This window comes from Pelodiscus sinensis, chromosome 11 (assembly GCF_052426305.1).
Source record: "Pelodiscus sinensis isolate ZL-2025 chromosome 11, ASM5242630v1, whole genome shotgun sequence".
Taxonomy (NCBI): Eukaryota; Metazoa; Chordata; order Testudines; family Trionychidae; genus Pelodiscus; species Pelodiscus sinensis.
The window spans coordinates 30,412,799-30,432,969 of NC_143062.1; the positions used below are offsets into that span (position 1 = coordinate 30,412,799).

Genomic DNA, 20,171 nt, shown 5'->3' on the forward strand with positions numbered 1-20,171 from the left:
AATGATGCAGGGCAGTATTTCATTGTATGATTTTTTACCAGTATAGCTGAGAATAGAATTTGGCCCTAATTATATACTTTAACTATGCAATGTATATACATTTCACTAACATGTCAAGTAAAGACAGAGATTGAGAGATGCTGCTGTAGTTCAGAATGCTTAATTTTTCTCTACCTTTTTTCTAACATGCACTTTTTGTTCATCTGAAACATCTACTACATAAAAATAGTGTGAATATTTCCCTCTTATCACGTTCATTTCCTTTAACCTTGTAGCTTTTGTTTATAAAGAAAAACCAACATTAGTCTCTTATAAGTATGCTAGGAAACTGACATCAATTCTGAAAGCTTGTTCCAAACTTAAAAAACAACAATCCCAAACCCACCACATGCCATGCACATTAACCTTGAACTATAAGGAAAAGGATTGTTATGTGATTATTCAAAGTATTGTATAGTTTCATGGAGTGCAAATACAGGGATTCTAGGGCAGTGTTTAATTAAGACAGAGACAAATGAAATGTATACTATGTATATTTCAGTTTGTTTTTTTTCCTCCTTTAGTTTGTTGAAGTTGAAGGACAGATCACGTCATTAGTTGATCTGTACCCATCCTTCCTAAGGAAGGGTTACCGACGGGAAATCTTCATTGCTATAGTGTGTTTCATTAGCTATCTTCTGGGACTAACTATGGTGACCGAAGTAAGTAACATTGGTGATGGAAAGCTTTATTTAACTCATTAATTTATTTATTTAAAATCAGTATGTATAAACTGTGATATTTTGTGAATCAGATGAAACAAAGCAAGCCACTTGGAAGAATATCACTGCTTAGTCACTAAATAGCCCTTTCAATCCCTAGGTCTCAAAGGGTGTGTCTACACAGCAGCACTAGCTCGAAATAAACTACACAATTTGAGCTACACAAAATGCTAGCTTATTTTGAATTTATTTCGAGATAGTCTATTTTGAAATTTGATGCTGTTTACACAATTTGGCGCAATTCCAACAAGTCCCTTAATCTTCATGGAATGAGATTTACTGGGATGTTGGACTAGCAAGCCCATTATTTCGATTGCATTTTGAAATAACGGGTATGCTATTAAGATGTGGAAAATGCTACTTCGGGACACCGGACGTATATCTAGAATAGCACCGCTGTCTAGATCTATGCAAAGTGCTTTGAAAAGGAGATAGATATCTTTATGCCCATTCCACAGATTGAGAAACAGAGGGAAAAAATCCCAAAGCATATGGAAGTTCCAGAATCATCTACTCAGCACATGACATAACTATTATGAACATAAAAAATAAAAAGATGGAAAATCAGAACTGTCATGTTCTGTATAGTCTATTTTATACTGCTTCCTAATCAGAAAGTTGTAAAAGAACAGCTAAGGACTTGGGAATGTCAAAACAAAAGCTTAAAAATGAATCATGCCATTCATAATACATCAAAAATGACAGAAAGAGATTTAAACCACAGATTACTTTCAAGAGCTGTGAATCTTTTTTCTTCTGAAATTTGTTTATTATGCTGCATACTTCTCTTCAATGGTGTAGTAATTTGTCTGCACAATTATATTTTCCCTACCTAAATTCCCTCTACAATTAATTGAATATGGTATAGTTCTTCACTTCTTCATCTAACCTGTTGACTAGTGCTGTTCTCCCAAGTTGAACTGCATCTGACTTTCACCACAGGGTAACTGCACATCAGTAATGGGATTTGAATATATAAATCCTATATCTGCAAAGCACGTGAACATTACAGTTTGTGTCCAAGTGAAAATTTGAGTCAAGTTTTCAGTACTCTGAAATCTTTTTAAATTAAATATTCTTTATTAGTGTAAGATATAACTATTTTTACTGGGGGGGAGGGCAGATTCTAATACCATTTCTCAACTTCCTCCACAAGGAGTCACAATCATTTCATTTGCGGTCTAAGGTACCATACAACATGAATAAATATGTTAGAAATTGGGAGCAGTCATTAAAAAGGTGGCAGAAATCTTTAATGATTACTGTAAAGCAGGTATTAAATGCAAATCTAGCATGGTGTGTTGGGATAAACAGTTTCCATTGAATACATTCAGTGAACCAGATTATGATTTTGAATCAGATGAAGTTACTTGGGATGTAGATTGATATAAACAAGCCTGCAATCGATTTCAGAAAGTGCACTATTTTGACATTTCTCTGGGCCCAGGTCTACACTAGGACTTTATTTTGAAATAACCCACCAAGTTTGAATTTATAAGTGATGTGCCCCCACTGTCAAGCCCCTTATTTCAAAGTAATTGGCCGCAGAATTCAAAATCTGTACTCCTGCTTTTCATTAGGAGAAAAGCTAATTATGAAATCGTTATTTTGAAATAATGGAAGTTTGGACGCTCTAGTGCCGCTATTTCAAAATAATTACTCATCAGAGTAATTTGAGCAAATCCCCTCCCCCTCCCCCGTGCTTCCTGGGGTTCTAAATCCAAGGTAGCCTGTCCACATATTTGGCGCCTGCCTCAGACTAATTTAGAGGTTACCCCATAGTGTGGACATGCTAGTTTGAATGTGTTAAATCGGGAGTTTTTAAGCCAAATTTAATCACTTCAAAATACTTTCCTAGTGTAGACATGTCCTTAGAAGGAACACAAGACCTCTTCTGAAGATCAGACTTGAAAAAAACACCTCTGTAGGTTTGAAGTAACTGATGTTTTGAATACCCTGACAATTTGTCCAGTAATGTTTATGTGAAATTAACATAAGGTGTGAAGAAAATCACATCCATATTGAAATATAATTCAGCATATTTAAAGCAATATGTGGCAATGAGACTGGACACAGTTATGTAATTTTTAAAAGTAATAGAGCGGGCATGCTGAGAAAATATCATTCCATTAGACTCTTTAATGGAATACCTCCTAGTGTGCTGACTTCAGTCTCATTAGAGGAGTTTATGTTGAAGGTTAATTAGTTCTTTCCAACCTATGTTTCTATAAATGCCAATACAAAAATATCGTTAAGAAGGAAAGACTTAGGTGTCTCAGTAGATTATATTAAGTGGCTTAATTTTGATCAATAATCTTCTGCTTTAAAATGCTTTCAGTGATAAACAAGCATCTTTTCTAGGGAGCTTAATGCAAAGAACTTACATTCAATATTCGATTGATATTTGTACTTGCTCAAAAGCAATAAGATATTCTGGTAGAATTTTACTTTTTTTTTGTTTTTATAAACAGAATAAAATTTGGTACAACATGGTTTTCTGTTCATACAGATAACTTATTTTGAATTGAGTCTCAAGCATTCATAGTTTTAGTGACTGATCTAATCTCTTTTGCATCTCTTTTTTTACAGGGTGGCATGTATGTGTTTCAACTCTTTGACTACTATGCAGCTAGTGGTGTATGCCTTTTGTGGGTTGCATTCTTTGAATGTGTTGCTGTAGCCTGGGTTTATGGTAAGTAAGGAATTTTAGCTTTAATATAAATCTTATCATGAGTCAATAATGATTTTTATCTATTTGCTGGTCAAAGCTTGCGAGACTCCATTTTGCTGACAGAACCATCTATTTCTGAACATTCTGTGGATGCACTAATATTATGCCATTAATGTCATTTTGCACTTCATTCTGAGGGCCACATTTTATGCTGGGCTTAAGCCAGCCTCCAATTTTTTCACACAGAAATGAATGGTTTTTGCATGCCTCTTGGTAGTTAGATGCACTTGCATGTGTACATTTAAGCATCCAGCACTGAAATTTCAGCTGATAGTAAAAAGCTCTGAAAGACCTACTGTCTCAATGATCTGTCTTCCAAAACTGTGATCTCTACATGGGTCAAGCCAGCCAAATGGAAAACTGATAAAAGAAAGCCTACACAAAATATATTGTGTTTGGTTATTGTTAGATTATGCTAATTTCCTAAGTCTGACAATAACCTATGTTGCTGTTTTGACTAGTTAGGACTGGTCATTTCCATAGTTCTTCATGAACTATTAATATTATACTATTAATTATAAATATTATTATTATTCCTTCATTATTGAATACAGTCAAATGTAGTTTGAAATGGGCCATAATGAGTCCTATTTTAGGCAAAACTGCTGCCAACTTCAGTGGTAGTTCCGGTATTAGCATCTGGCTGTATTAACACAATATTTTAACACAACAGTGTCATAAGAGAGCCTTTCCTCAACCTTGAAGTACAACCATGCAAGGTGTTTTTGAAAATCTTCCCCAGCTTTATAGTCCTGTGCATCACCCTTCTTGAACAATGTTGTACACAGCCCTTTAATGTATCATTTCCTCTAGTGTGGAAATTAGTATCCAAGAAAATAAGAACAGTGTATCTGATGTGCTTAGCTACAGGCCCTCCTTTCTAGAAACAAAACAACTTACATAAACTCAAAAAAGTCACTGTTTTCCTCCCTTCTCCTTCTGAGCCCCAAATTAGTGCAATACCACTTGGTTAGGGATGTCCTACTCTCTATGGCTTTCTGATAATGTTCTTTTCTTCATGAAATAACCAACTGACTGTGTATTTCAGGCGCTGATAATATTTACGATGCCATTGAAGATATGATTGGATACAGACCTGGTCCCTGGATGAAATGGAGCTGGCTTGTAATCACACCACTTCTGTGTGTGGTAAGTACTGAAACACACTAGCTCTTCCCTTGTACATGTTTCTACTTCCAACCTTTGTCCTGATTTTTTTCTTGTGAGGGAGACCTTCCCAAAGGGCCATTGTGTTCAGGTACCAAACTGAAAAGGGTACACACATGTTGTAATTGCTCCATCTTCTCATCCAGTATTATACATATGACACAGAAAGCTACATTGCAAAGTCAAGCATTCAGAAGTTAGGAAATCCCAGAATGAAGTTTGCCTGGGCAAAACTGCCCTGTCCATTTGGTCCTCCTCCATAGCTCCTTGTCCAGTCTCAGTGTTCTCACTAAGCCAACTAGCTTCCAGTGCTACTCCACCCTGTTTTCCTTCTTGATTTTCAGTACCAGCCTTCCCACCCAACCGTGCCCAGCCTTCCCTCTCCTTTACTGGTCCCCTGTCCTATGCTCCTGGCTCAGTCAATCCTATTCTCCCCACAGCTCCACAGTCTCAGTCTCCTAGTTACAGTCTCTCTCCCCACTTCCAGTCTCACTAGTGTTTCTATCTCAATCTGCTCCCCAACCAGCTCTGTTTCCTTGGTATAAGGAATAGACAGCTTCATCATTCACATTGCCTGAGACCCAATGGAAGGGAGGGTGGTGGTGACTGAGAAATAGGCTCCCTATTCTAATTTCCAGTGCCTGACCCTGTGCTCAGTTTCTCAGTGTGGATGGGACATGCACACACTGGTCAGCAGTAAGACTGGGGGAGGCTTAAGCAAGCTTCATTGAAGATGGAATTGTTGGAGATTTTAGCTGTTGAGCTCTAGCAAACCTCTACTGCACATGAATGAGCTATGATTTTTCAAAGACTTGTAGCTTGTAGCTTGACCAGATTCATCTCCAGTCATCTCTCACCGCAGCAATTTGGTGCCAGTGAAAGCACCTGTCCAAGGCCACTGCAGCTGCAAAGGGCACAGCTGGGGGAGGGGATGCACATCCCTCAGGTGGAGGACAGACAGACACACAAACAAACTGTTTGTAAGTCCATTGGGTCAGCAAGAGGCAGGGATGGAGAAAAGGACAGCTATCTAATATATATTTCAGACAGACAGGCATACATTTCTAAAATATATAGTAGGAAGACTAAAGAGACTGAACAGCCAGTCTCAGCCAAATGTATTGTCTAACGTCAAAACAGTAGAACACAGAAATAAAAGAGTTAATACTCTATTGAGCCTTCTGGAAGCTTGTTTCTTGCAGCTTGCAATACAAAAAAAGGGTGAGGAGATCAAAGGACCTCTCCCCTAATTACTTGTAGTTGTATCATAGCTTTTTACAAGCTACAATAGGTCACTCAAAACAAAAATTTACCAATCATCTTCACTCCTTGTTTTTTGGGGTACCATTGTGTACTACTGTTTTAAATACTACATTCCAAACTAGTTGGCCATGAAAGTATCTCCCAAGCTTGTACCAAGGTAGAACTTTCATGTTTCTTGACTTTGATAGGTTTTGTAATTTGACTTTGACTTCAGCTTTGCTGGATATTGTGGAAGCTATAGCTTGCCATGAGTGAACAGCACAGTGGGAAACACATAATATAATTTGGTTAAAATAACTGCATATGCCCGATATAATATATGTCAGGTGTCATGCATACCACATATATTGGCTAACAGTATGCTAATTGCTCAAGGTGAACACCGATGAAGAGAGCTCAGGAGAGAGGAGCTACCGTTAAGACTAGTGTAGTAATATTCTGACCAGGATGTTGGAACAGCTAAACAAAAAGCTTGTTCCCTGAGAAACCCATCATTGGGTTTACTGAATGAGGGCATAGGTCACTGGAGGTTAGCCAGTGCTGTATAGATGCCTCGGCAATGTAATCTCACTGCGTGTATAGTGATCTACCTCAAGATTAATTGTGTGTTTCATTTAAAGAGCATCCAAGAACCTGGGACATCATACAAACTGTAGCCCAAAACCTACCTGGTTTGGTTGCAGAAATAAGTAGTTGCCCTCATTTTACAAGGGCCAATAGCGCTATATCCTTCCCTTGCAAAGTAAGCAGTGCTGAAATAAAGCAACTTTATGTTGGAGGACAAGTTGGTCCATGTTAGGAAATGAGCTAAAGAACTGCACAGAGAACTCTGTTTGCAATGCCTTGCAAGTGTTATTGTTTCTACAAAATTCAGGAACTGTGTTACATGTTTGAGTGCTATCTACCAGGGCCACACCTATTAACTAGCAATTTACATATATACACATATAAGAGCTCTCTTTTAACAATTTAACTGTAGAATGTCTTCCCTATGGTTTAAAATGCTTAGCAAAGTTGGCCTGTGTGGTATTGTACTGCCTTCCTTTTCTAGGTCCCAATGTAAACTGCAGTGGATCCATGATGCTACTGCCTATTTTATAACCCTTCCTCTTGTTTTGTTTTCTCTTCCTCACAGGGGTGCTTTATCTTTTCTCTGGTCAAGTATACACCGCTCACCTATAACAAAGTCTACACATATCCTGATTGGGCAATTGGTCTGGGATGGGTTCTCGCTCTTTCTTCCATGGTCTGCATCCCAATGGTGATGGTCATCCGCATTGTACAGTCAGATGGCTCACTTATTGAGGTAAGAATGACCACGCGAATGGTGGGTGCATGGTTACTTTTGTGAGTGTGTGGGTTTATAACAGAGAGAGAGAAAAGTTCAACATTTAAGGATAAATGGTGGCTTGCATGGGCGGCACCTTGGAGAAATACAATATGCCACACTTGTGTCTTTAATACAGGAGGGAGAACACTGGCCTCAGACTACTGGCCTCCTCCTTCTCCATCTTGATAAAGATGGAGCATGGCATGCTGTGACAAAGGCATTGTGAAATTGCCTTCTGTACAAAGAAGAGGCCAACTACAACCTGATCCACTTTGTGCAAAATAATCTCAACCCTTGGGAAGCTGCCATTGTAGATCCTGGTTGGGCAAAGTTGAACACCTCCGTTTTAACAAATATAAATGAGCCCTTTTCAGATCACCAGTTGTTTCAGCAATTATCAATCCTATCTAACTAGATTAAAACCTAAACCTGCTGGCCTCCAAAAACCATCAGCTGACTTTACTTGCCTTCCATATCTGTGTTGTTTTTGTAAGCAAGGAAAGTGCCACAGAAATGAACAAAATGTTCCCTCTGAGCAGAGTTGCTTTCTTAATCTATTTTGACACAGAAACTGAAATATACCTACATGCCCTAGATCTCAGTTCACAAGTCAGAGGAGGATCAACACACAGACCAATAGGTAAAATAGGAGAGAAAAGATTAGAAATAGAAAAGTTAAGAGATGGCCAGCCCTAAATGCTGCACCCAAGAACCCATGGAATTTTGAAGATATTTATTACCACATGTAAATGAGCTCATCTCTACTCCAGAACACAACTACCAAACTTCAGGAAAACTCTTTTCCGTACCTTTTGGCTTCTTTCTCTCCCTTTCTCTAAAATGAACCAAATGAAACACTGGAGCCAAATGCTCCCAAACTTTGGGGAAACTTGGATTCAGTTCTAAACTTTACAGCTTCGTCCTACCTCTAGCACAGGAGTGGGCAGTAACTTTTGATGGGGGACTATGCCAAGAATTTGGTAAGTGGTCAAGAGCCACATTCTTCTATGATATTAATGGAGGAGATGCAGGCTTTTGGTTGGAATTTGGGTGAAGAAGGGAGCTTGAGGTAGGGGATTGAGGTGCAGGCGGGGGACTGGGTCTGGGAGAGGGTTGTGACCTGGAGGTAGGGAATTGGGGAGCAGGGCATGGGAAGAGGTATGGGTACAGAAGGGGAGGGCAGAAGGGTTGGGTTACTTGGGGTAGGGATGCAGAAGGGGGTGAAGAGGATTTGGGTGATGTGGCAAAGGAGGCAGGAGAGATAGCAGCAAGTTAGAGGAAGGGAGGTGCTGAGGTGCCAGAGGCAAGCTCTGGCCAAGAGGTGCTTACTTAGGTGGTTCCCAGCCGTCAGTCCAGCAGGTCCCTCTGGCAGACTTCTGGACTGCCCCACAACCACATGCCGCTCAGAACAACTGGCTGCAGGAGGCCTGTAACTCTCTGAGCACCACTGTAAGCATGGGCAAGGTTTAATGCAATATCTGCCCTGCAAGCAAGCAAGCAATTCCCATTGTCCAGATTCCCCCTTTGTAGCGCTGCTCAGAGGCACAAGGCTCCCTGCAGCCAGCTGCTCTGAGAGGCATGTGGGGAGGGGCAGGCAGGGAGGCCATATTTTGCCCAGCCGTGCTCTGGCAGATACGCTCTTAATGTACCTCAAAAGACAAACGTCAAACACATTTTTCTATTTGCCCTTCACAGTGTTTCTTAAATTCACTTCAGACTGCTTTTTTCAAGACAGAAAGAAAGTAGCTTTTCCAAGAACTCAGTAATACACTTGAATTTTTGTTTTCTCTGTTTTAAAGGTCTTTTTAGCACTGGCTAGGACATTTTGTTGGGCTCTTATTTTCCTGCCTGCATGCTCACCATCTATTCAGAAAGAGGTCTAGAAGTGGCGAAAGCTGCCTTCTAAGATCGTCTTAGGGAAGGGAGGAAGTAACTACTTGTCAAATGCCATCTAGTTCCCGTCTTTGTGAACAGAGAATTAGAAGAAAGCTTGCAGCCTGCCAATTGAACTACCCTGTTTAAAGGCAGGATTGTCTACAATACAATGAGGAGAGAACACATAAATGGAAGGCGATACTACAAAACTGAAATTTAGCTTGTGTTTAGTCAGTCTGACTTCCCAGCCAACAAGGCCCTGGCGTTGCTTCTTAAATAAACTATTAGCCTTCTGGGTCATGTAGGCCTCTCAGCTGCATGGTAATAGTACAGTTTCTATTCTTCTTCTAGTATCCCTGAATATTTGATGGTCAAGTTTAGCCTCAAATATCTCTCTCTAACGATGGTAATTCCACAACCTCTCGAATTACTAGGACTGATCTCTGATCTCCAGCTCTTAAAGATATTGGGTTTTAGTGTGTAATTGAAGCCAAGGGTTCAAAAATAGACTGGACTTTTTACAAGGATAATAAGAGGATCCATAGTTACATTAGACAGAATAAAAATAGCTTTAGGGCAATATATATTCTTATACCTCCGATAATGCAACAACTGCAACCTGAAGGGGATATGGAAGAAAGACCCTTGTTGGGTAAGTTTGCTAGCGTTGGGTTAGCCATTCTTGGAATCAGAATACTGGATTAAGTGGACTATTGAGCTGAGCTAGTATGCTATTTCCTAGCTGGCTAGTCTATAGTGAGCCCATACTATTGGTAGCATGGTTGGAACCGCTCAGGGCAGTAAGCACAGTACTTGCAGATAAGCAGCTGCAAGACTGATCCCTTCATAAGACATTCAAGATCATTTGGAGAGAACGGTATTTTAATAACACACTTTTCTAGACTTTCAGGATCTATGTGGTCATTTGTCTAACTCTTGGCTGTTGCGCTCTCTCCTTTCAGAGGATAAAAGCTGTGGCTGCCCCTAGAGAGGTGAATCGGTGGGCCAAAGAAACAGAAAGCACCTCCTCGTTCTGCCCCAACGGAACTCCCAACGGTGGATTGATTAAGCCAACTCATGTCATTGTGGAGACTATGATGTGAGCTCTCTCTGTGAGAGGATAATCCTGCTTTAATTGCCGTTTACTAACCATAGATTCTCATAGGACTGGGTTTACAGAGTTTTCTATTTGCACTAGGATTTATTTTTATTTCTCACAGAGAAAGTTATTTTGTGGTGTTTCTTTTTGTTTTTGTTTTTTACATATTTTGTAAGGTAATCACAGCAGAAGCCTCTTGCAGGGGGCGGCAGATATTTCATATTTAGACTAGACCTATTATAGGAATATACTACCACTGGGATTAAAAAGATGTATAATAGCTCTCAGAATATTATATATATTATCACTTGAATTGATTTTCTTGCCAGCAATATAGTCAAATCTCAGAAAGCAATGTTTTAGGTGCTGGTGTGCTTGGGAACAGGGTAAACCCTAGAACTCATGAGTGAGCTCTATGAAGAGAAATTGCAACAAGATGGATGTAGCTTCAAGGAATTAGTTTGCAAAGGTGTAGTGCTTTCTTCCTCTGGTTCAGCCAGTGTGACTGACAGATTTCTGTGTCATCCTGTTACCTTTGCTTCCTGAGCACAGAGTAATAAACTCTGACACAGCAGAAGACAAAATACCTATTGGCTGCAGAAGACATTTGCCCGAGGAAGGTGTATTGTGTTCAAGTTAGTTTTCCTGCATGCCATAGGTTAGTGGAGGTGTTACTGGTTTAAACTTGCACTTTGTAAGAATAGAACAGTATGAGCAGCATGTGTGAGTGCTAAGACTTTCATTATGGAAAGGCAGCATTTATGTTTAATGGAATATATTAAACTCTTGAGCTTTGGTATAAAAATAAAAATATCATGAGGCCATTGATAGCCCCTAGCTTAATAGCCAACAGCCAATATTCATAACAATAGGAAAAAAGTAGCCCATGTATATACCAGGCATTTCCAGCAAGCACACATTTAATAACAGTAATTAGAGGAAGCGGATAATGATGCTTACTGCAGCCATATGCGCTTTTCAACCAAATACCTCAATCTGGTATCCCTATTAATTTATTTATTTTTACTATTCTGGTTGCCACTGGGGAAGCAGACACAGGGAAGGGAAGCAACTTGTCCTAGGTTACAGCAACTCAGTGGCAGAGCTAGGACTAGAACTCTGATTTCCTGACTGTCTTGCCCTAGGACCATGCTACCGCCATTTTGATTTTTTGGTTAATCCATTTATGGGGGACAAAAGGGAGAATTCAACCTACTGTAAACTAGGGTCTTATGTAAATGAAGAGAAGAAAGTACATAGCTTATTTGGTTTAAAAACAGTACATGGCATTCCAATTTAGAGAAAGAAAGAAAGCAAGCACTCAATGCAGTACAAAGCTCCAAAACCATTTTTAAAGCTGCATGGCTGTAGGGAAACTGACTGTTGGTCACAAAGGCTGGGTCAAGAATTCTAGTAGAGTTTTGCTCCCTGAAAAATTTAAAAAATCTGGATAGATTTTTCCCTTCCCAATAAACCTCAACATAAATTGAGAAGAGGCTCCCTCAAGAAATCCAGCCTGTTCCACTTGGCTATTGTACTTGGAAATAATCATAGCACTACAGTTAGGCTAGTCAAAGGGATCGGGGGAGATTCAGCAGCAGATCCTGTACCTGCTTATACTATTGCCAGTTCAGTTTCTCAATGGTAGATTTTGGAGTTTAAATGGGAATATAGCCAGTTCTTAACATTCCTATGTGGGACATTTAGAAAAAAAAAAGGTGTCCCGTGTATTAACTGTATTCAGTGTTGTTACAGCAATGTCGGTCCCAGAATATTAGACACACAAGCTGGGTGAGGTAATATCTTTTATGGGACCAACTTCTGTTGGTGAGGGAGACAAGAGATACAGAGAGTTCTTCTTCAGGGCATGCACTCATTGATCATTGCAGCACCAACACGTGTGAATTATGTTGCATTGATAATAATGTAAAATGGAAGTGGCAATTTATAAGTAAGAAAGGGACCAAAAGACTGTCTTGTGTAGTTGGAGAGTCATTATAGCTTGAATCACTGTTTTTAAGTCAGCAGGGCTGAATTCCAGCAACAAAAACAGCCAACATCATATTGCTTTTGTTTCCTTTTCCAATTCCTATACTGTGAAAGTTGTAGATGAAACACTTTTATAATTTGTGATGGCAAATACCACCTTTCACATGCTGATAGTAATAGCCACCTAAAGCTATTTTAGGTGTCTTGACCATCTTTACAGAAGAATTTTCTAAGTCAACATGATTGCAATTGGATTTTGGGAATTTTACTTGAGGAAAAAAAATTAAAATCAACACCTCTTTTTTTGTTTGTTTTACCTTTAACTATCCAAAGTGAGCAACTAAAATAAAGCTAAAACTCTGTAATACATGTTGTTATATATTCCAACTTTTGTGGAAACAGAGTAGGCCTGATCCGGCTTTGGACCAGGCTCTTTATCTTTCCCCAATCACTTTATACTTGAGTGATATATATGGCATGAGTTAAGTCAGAATAGCAACCCAATAATTCAATGCCTTGCATCCGTTAGTGTAAATTACATGGTATTTTGTTATATGCTCACATTAGAGCATCAGAAGGTGCATAGCTAAAAGAAACACTACTTAGAAAAATAGTTTGAAGGTTCAGCTTGCAAAAGTAGGTGGTGTGCATGAGATGAATATTCAATCATGCTTCACGCATGATGGAGGGTGGTTTTTGCATTAGGAACCAGAGGGTTAATACTATACCTTTAAAACTACAAATAAACAAGAATGAGAGTCCAGCTCCATTTTGAATCAAACTGTGCCATTCAAATCAGTCGCTTCCATATTCTAAGTGAAAGTGTCACATACATATGCAATGACCTCACTGAAGTTGTGTTGGTGTAAATTTCTCCAGCTCAGACTGTGCTATTCATCCTGACTGCAAGAAAGAGCCAGATGCTATTCACCAACCCACAATTTTGCACTCCAGTGAGCATATTCACATTTTAGAAAGTTTCCTAATGCTCTATCAGCTTGCTAAATTTTACCTGCTGGTAAACTTACATTTCACCATTATATGCTGCCAAATTAAAACAAAAACAAAACAAACTGTAAACGATTATTTCAATTTATGTTTTGTACATATTTATGATTGCAAATGATAACTAATTTTCTAGTTTACTTTGTAACGTGACTTATTTTACCTGTCCTATATCACTGAGGCACTAGATATCGTAACTAATCATAGGTGAACTGATTTCATTTAAGGGGAAAAATATCCCAGACATTGGTCCAAAAACTTGTAAACCAAATATTTACATTTAAAAAACAAGTCTCACTTTTTACATTTCATTCACTGAAAGTATTTCCAGTGTTGCTAAAATCAAGAAGTACTGAAAATTTCATGGTTCAAATAAGAATCAGATAAGCAAAACAGTTCAGATAAGCATCAGTTAATCAAAACTTAGGATTCTTATCTAAACCAAACCTTCCAAACTCTTGTAGTTCACCTTTTACTAGTCATGGTCTCATCAAGGTCATGTAGTAGAATGACAACCAGTAGTCTGTATCGGTACATTATTTCATGATCAGAATTTGTTTTGGTTCTTATTAATTTTCCTTTTTCACCTATTGATGACTCCGGTCCAAACAAATCTATGAGTTTACAGGTGTTCTCATTGAAATATGAGATCCAACATGGATCTATTTTTATACATTATACAAAAATAAAAAAGCACAGTAGTTCTATGTACCAGTATCCAAGTTGCAGTGGAAAGTCAGCTTTTGAATGTGGGTTCAGGTAGTAGTGGGGGGAAGATCAGAAACACTGAGCTATACCAGTGCCGACTAAGTGCAATCTTCTAACTGTTTTAGGAATAAAACTTTAGAACATTTTATATAATCTCTATAATCACATGATCCGTGACTGATCAGAACTCTAGTTTATTTTTAATGGAGTGTGCACTCTACCAGCTCACCTGCAGAGGGATATGGTGAGTCAGTCTCAGTCCCAAATATCTCTAGATCTGAAGTAAGTGAAAATGTCCAGCTGATAAGCCTCCATCAAGAGAATGTTGTTGATCAGAATTGACAATTTGGTAGTGTCCATCTTTGCCATAATTGGATTCAAACCTGTACCCATTGATAACAATAGCTTAAATGCCATTTGTTGTCATTGGAAGAAGGACTGAACACTGTGTTATGTAATTGATTATGAATCTGTGGGTTCTGGTCACTGTGGGATCAAGTGGGGAGACCGTGTAAATAAAGGGTTAAATAAGACATGTATTGAGTGGACAGCATAGGCTACTAAAGCATTTCAGGCCCAGTGGCAGGAAAGATGGCCTTTTCCTCACATCCAGGCATTTGACACATATCCTGTAGAAAACAACTATTTCCAATTAGCATATTAAATGAGACCCCCCCACCACAGCTAAAAATAGTCAGGATGGCAGGGCGGGGAAGGGTGTCATGCTTCTATTTCCAGTCTTCAAGTTCTTCATGTCCTTCTTTGGAGATGATCTGATCAGGTATTGCTGGCCAAGAAAACTTTATAAAGAAAAAACTCTTTTTGTGTGCACTGTAACACCAAAGCCAGCCAACATCATTTGGTGAGTCATAGGAGTGCACTGAAGTCAAGTGGGACAGGTTAGCCAGTATTCATAGGTGAGAAACTGAAACCTCAAGAAGCCAAGATCACCTCTTAAATAGTGATAGGGTGAAATCAAAGCTCAGAACCAATGCCCCTGAACTTTGGGGAGCCCAAGGTTTAGATTTATGGCTGCCTCTGCCATAAGCTGAACTGAAATCCTAGATCCAAAATACTTGTACATTGTACAAGCGTTCAGATATGGATCTGAACATCACAACTTGGGCCCATTTCTTCCCGAGTTAGATGCCAAAGCTTTGCTTTTAAAATTAAAGTTTATTATTAACCCTCACTACTGAAGCATTCAGGAACTATTAGGACACAACCTTTAATCTGTGATATTTATTCATTTTAAATCTAGGATGAACACTTAATTGTACTAATTTGTTTACAGAGGAATTAATGTTAAATAGGACATGTGGGGTTTACAGCTTTGTGATGTATCCCTCTTTAGTTTATTCTGAGCTACTGTAAGAAGGATGTCAAAGCAACAAATCAAATCCCTAGTTACAAAGCAAATATGATGCAAGCATCTGGTGACACTGTACATAAGAGAGAAAGCCAAGTACACAAAATAAGACCTTGATCCTGCATGCCATTGTCAGGTTAAAAATCTCATTGATTTCAGTGGACATTTTAATTTCAGGAGAATTTTTGCCCAAGCCAGTACTCAGTCAGAATTGAGCTGGTCAATTTGGCCCCTCTGCAGCAAACTGAAAATTTACAGCTAAAATGTTTTATTTAAAAATTTATAGTTTTTCCAAAAGCAAACAATGCCAACATATTTTCAGTTTTTCCCCATACTTTTTTTTTTTAAAGTTGAAATTTTGAAAAAAAAAAAATCTTCAAACGTTCCATTAAAAAAAAAATAGGTAGCATTTTTCAACCAATTCTAATGAGACTAAAGCAAGATCTGAAAAAGCTTAACCAAAATACAACTTTAGTGTTGTTTTTAAACCTGGGGGGAAAAAAAAGCAAGGATCAAAGTCTGCAAGAGCAGGATGAAAAATGTGTGCAGGAGTGGGGGACTCATAAAATTTCTCTTAAATTAGCCTACCATTTTTCCCATTAAAATCAGAATGTTAGGTCCAATGAGAGGATACGCAACAACTAGGAATAGAAACTGTATTTCTTTATCTTGTAACTTCTTGTCTGTAAATTTTCTGCAGTTGAGGTGTGAAAATGTTTTTACAGTGGAAAAAGTGGCAGAACAACAGGATTGAGATTTTGTTGGAAGGTGGAAAATTGAGGGTCATCATTTGCTCCTATTCAAGACCTCAAGGATGTTCTCTTAGCATTGGTTTAATCCAAGTACTGCTCTGAAATGCTCATTGTTTTGATAGGATTTTTTTTCAGTGTGATGTTGTGATTGTTACCTGATATGACTTCACATTATAAGAGGTGGTCCATCTTGTTTGATGTAGTTAGCTAAAAACAGTGGTGGTGGTGATTTTTTTAAAAATTTAAATTCCTAATAACTGTAATTACGGTATGTGATAAGTCGCACACGGAAAAGTGAGGATGTTTCAGCGTCCTCTTGAATAAGTCACCTGAACTTTTTTAAAACTTCAACAATAATTGTTAAAACTTTTTTCCGGTTTTATTCTGAGCAGGACTGTTTGTATTTTAACAAGATATTGGAGTGTAAATCAATCTTAAAACTAGTCTTTGTGTACTCAGTAAATGTTTGTATTTTCCAGTATGTTTTGGTTTTTAGATAAAAATGGATATTGATATTTTTAGGTCATCTTTGCTTTTTTAGATGGCGTTTGTAATCACCTTATAACAAAATAAATCTTTCCTTTATAAATCAAATGCATCGCTCTGTTATTTTTAAGTTTCAACTGATCCTCAGGAGACACAACATGTTATGCTCTGCTTGTTGCAAAATATGCACAACTCACTGCTAAACATTTAATTTCAAAAAGCAGTGGCTGGTTATTCATACTCACCCACATTTTGAGGGGATTTCCCCCAACCTGGTTCATTTCAGCTTTGCTATAGTTTTCCTCAGCTTCCCTGCTTTGGCCTCCCTTGCCCCAGTACTTCACTTAAGTTCAGCATTGGCCAGCTTCTCTGTAGATGTTGAAGATAACAGGAGAGAGAACTGAGCTGTGGGAGACGCTACAGGTAAGGGTTTGGACCAAGTTTCCTCTCGAAAAAACCTTGGGTTGGTCTGATGGGACTCAAGGCATCCCATTAATTCCTACCAGCCTGAGACAGGCAGGACAGGCATACTTGTGTTCAGTATCAAACGCTAGCTGCAGAGAAGTCCAGCAGTATGCATATGGATGCATTTCCTTTGTCTGTGTAGGAAATCCAGTTCCTATCGAACTGCTCTTCACGGTGTTCATCTGTTAGTTTTATGTCACTCTGGGTGCATTAGCAATTCTGACCCATTCTATTGCCACACCACCTGAGCGGCAGAGATTTGATTAAGGCTCCAGATTTAAACATTTGGGCAAATGGAGAAAAGATCTGAGTTTGACGCCACACCAGTGTTTCCTATAATTTGAGTGCTCGGGTGGCCGTCCAAGAGAGATTCAAATGCCGCCCAGCTGATTAGCAGAGCACCCACAGCGGGCAGCATGTGTTTCTACAGATGGTGCACAGCCGTATATGCCTTGGTGCATGTCAGAGAAAAGAAACTGCCCACCCCAGTAAAAAAGTTTGGCCAGGCCGCTCTTGCTATAGTGGGCTGCAGTACTCCTTGGGAGAAACCGGCCGCACCCTTCCTGCATACCATTGCCTTTAGAAAAAGGGAAGGTGTGAAAAGGGGAAAATAGCCTCAGACTCTCCCACCCGTCACCTTGGCGTGAGAACTGCGGGGCTTACCTGGTCGCATGAAACCTGCAGAGTTTCAGCCCAACCCCTGGGACACAGACACTCCCCTCCCCCCCAACTTGGTGACCATTGGGCCATATACTGTATAGTAATATGCAAGCGCGGGAAAGTGATGTGCAGGTTTGGGGATAAATACCCATCACACAGTTCGCTCTAGGAGATCTACGCAACACACGTACCACCGTGCGTGTGCCTGTTCATATACTTCAAAGTGCTGCTGGCCTGATCAACCGACCAGCCACCTCCCCTGACTCTCGGGTGTAACCAAGGCCTTCACAACCGAACTGATATCTTTGAAATGTTCTTTGTGCTGTGTAAGTTGGTATGTATGATTTGATTTTTTCTTGTTGTATAAGCTTATTGTTGTAGTTGTTTTGGGTAGTACATAGAGTTTGTAGTTATCACTGTTATTTAATTAGTGGAGCTGGATATTTTTAGACTAGAGACTATTCCCCTTGCCATTCCCATCCTTATCTCTGACATGTTTAACTAGAAATAATAGAATAAATATAATAAATACTGTAAATTCATTATTAACATGGTCTATTAAACATCTTAGAATAAATACTATAAATTCACCACTGTCGTAAATAAATATTTTTGATTTGATAAAACTGTCCACCTGGTTCTGTCCTTCCCCCCTTGGGTATGCATCATCGGACCTGTGATTCTTGCGACAGTGCACATACTAAAATCCATTCTGCTCATGGATGGAAAAAAAGAGAGGGAACATTGCTGCACACCTGTGTAAACTAGGAGTCACTCTAGTGCTCATAACAGCATTACCAGAGGTTCGGGATCTATTACAAGAGTGGGTTGCCATGGTTTTGTAGCCTGCGTTGTAGTGGTGGTCAGACAAGATCTGGGGTGGGCAATAATTTTTGATGGGGGGGGGGTACTTCAAGATTTTGGTCGGTGGTCAAGGGCTGCACTTTTCTATAGAGGGGGTGACTGGGCTGGGACCAGAGGCAGTGTGTGAAGTCTCCCACCCCACCAGCAGTGGGCAGTGCCTAGAGGGAGCCACCAGCCATTTTGAGCAGCCTGGGGTTGCAGCAGGCAAAGAGCCTGCCTCACAGTCTTGGCGGGTTGGGCCATGGGCTGGATCAAAAGACTTTGTGGGATCTTGCCTACCCCTGGACTAAATCATTATAATGTTCCCTTCAGGCTATATAAACTATGAGACTAGACTTCTGCAAATGGGTTTAGTCATAGATATATGAAGAATTAAACGCCATGCTCTTCAATTGGCATTTCCCCCTCTCACCCCATTTCATTTCTTTAAGAATATGTCTACACTACAGAGTTTTATCGGAAAAACAGTCATTTTTCCGACAAAACGTGAACGTCCACACTGCAATTGCGTTCCTCCGCAAGAACACTGAAAGAACAGAGGGGTTTCTCTGGCATTAGTAATCATTCTATAAGGAAGCAGCCTTTTTGTGAAAGAGCACTTTCGGAAAAAGGCGTGTGTGGACAGAGAAGAGGGAGTTCGTTCAGAAGACGAGGAAAGAGGAAAAAGCCCAGGTGCCCTGGTGGCCCTTCCATCCATAGCAATCACAGCTTACATGCAAGTGCACGTCCATTCAGTCTGGACGCTGTCTTTCGAAAAAGCAGATTGCTTTTTTGACACGCTTTTGCAATGTGGATGCTCTCTTTCAGAAGACATTTTTACAGAAGATGTCTTCCGAAAAAAGCTTCTTCCAAAAGAAGCCTGCAGTCTATATATAGCCTAAGATACAGAATTGAATACATGCCCTGGTTTGAAAGTGAACATGTCTGGTTCATGGTGAATTCAGTAACAAGTGGAGGGGAATTGCAGTGTCGGTTATATCACAAAAGTCTGTAATCAGATCAACTGCTGTTTACTCTTTCTAAGAAAGAGATTAGCTTCCGAGATATGTTGCAGTTCAAACAGAAGAAAAGCAATTCAGAGAAGGCCTATGGCCTATTACCGAGGTCAGACGAGGTGATTGTAGTGTTCTCTTTGGACCGTGGAATTGCTGAACTAGCATGTACTGTATTGCTGTTTTCAAGTCAAGTATGCGAGCTAAAAATATGGAATACGTGTCTATATTCCAAAAAGAGTTATTGGACTTGTTTGGCATGGAAACTGTGCTTCAGATACAGACAGTCACTCTGAGAACACAGTTCTACTGGCGACTACACTGCAGGCCATAACATTAAATGAACTGAGAGCCAATGATGGGAACCACCATTCTGTTTATTCCCAGAATAGTACAGCATGAGCAACCTAAGGGCAAGCTCTCTGCCTCATCACTGATTCTCCACTCATCTGGAGATTGGAGGCAGCACCTCCTTCTGTGAGGCTGGAGTTCAGTTGCCCCAGACTACTCAGTTCTAGTCCTCTGAGCTGAGATGGACAAGGAAGTGACAGACAAGTCTCCACACATTCTAAGCAACGGACCCTGGGAGTTTATTTCACAGAGCTCAGCTCACTGAACTATTGGAGAAAAACAACTGTCCTCCATTATGGTCTTC

At 39.6% G+C, this 20,171-nt stretch overlaps 1 protein-coding gene across 5 annotated transcripts in view; it reads left to right on the top strand.

Annotated features, from left to right (window-relative positions):
- Positions 1-16,643, top strand: part of SLC6A6 (solute carrier family 6 member 6) — an 89,491-nt gene extending 72,848 nt beyond the window's left edge. For all 5 annotated transcript variants that reach the window (XM_006132857.3, XM_006132856.5, XM_006132855.5 and 2 more), the window contains 5 exons: positions 564-701; positions 3,351-3,453; positions 4,541-4,641; positions 7,058-7,228; positions 10,090-16,643. In XM_006132857.3, the coding sequence (XP_006132919.1) occupies positions 564-701; positions 3,351-3,453; positions 4,541-4,641; positions 7,058-7,228; positions 10,090-10,230 (654 nt within the window). In that variant the 3' untranslated portion in view covers positions 10,231-16,643. The remainder of the gene's footprint in view (positions 1-563; positions 702-3,350; positions 3,454-4,540; positions 4,642-7,057; positions 7,229-10,089) is intronic.
- Positions 16,644-20,171: the final 3,528 nt, after the last annotated feature.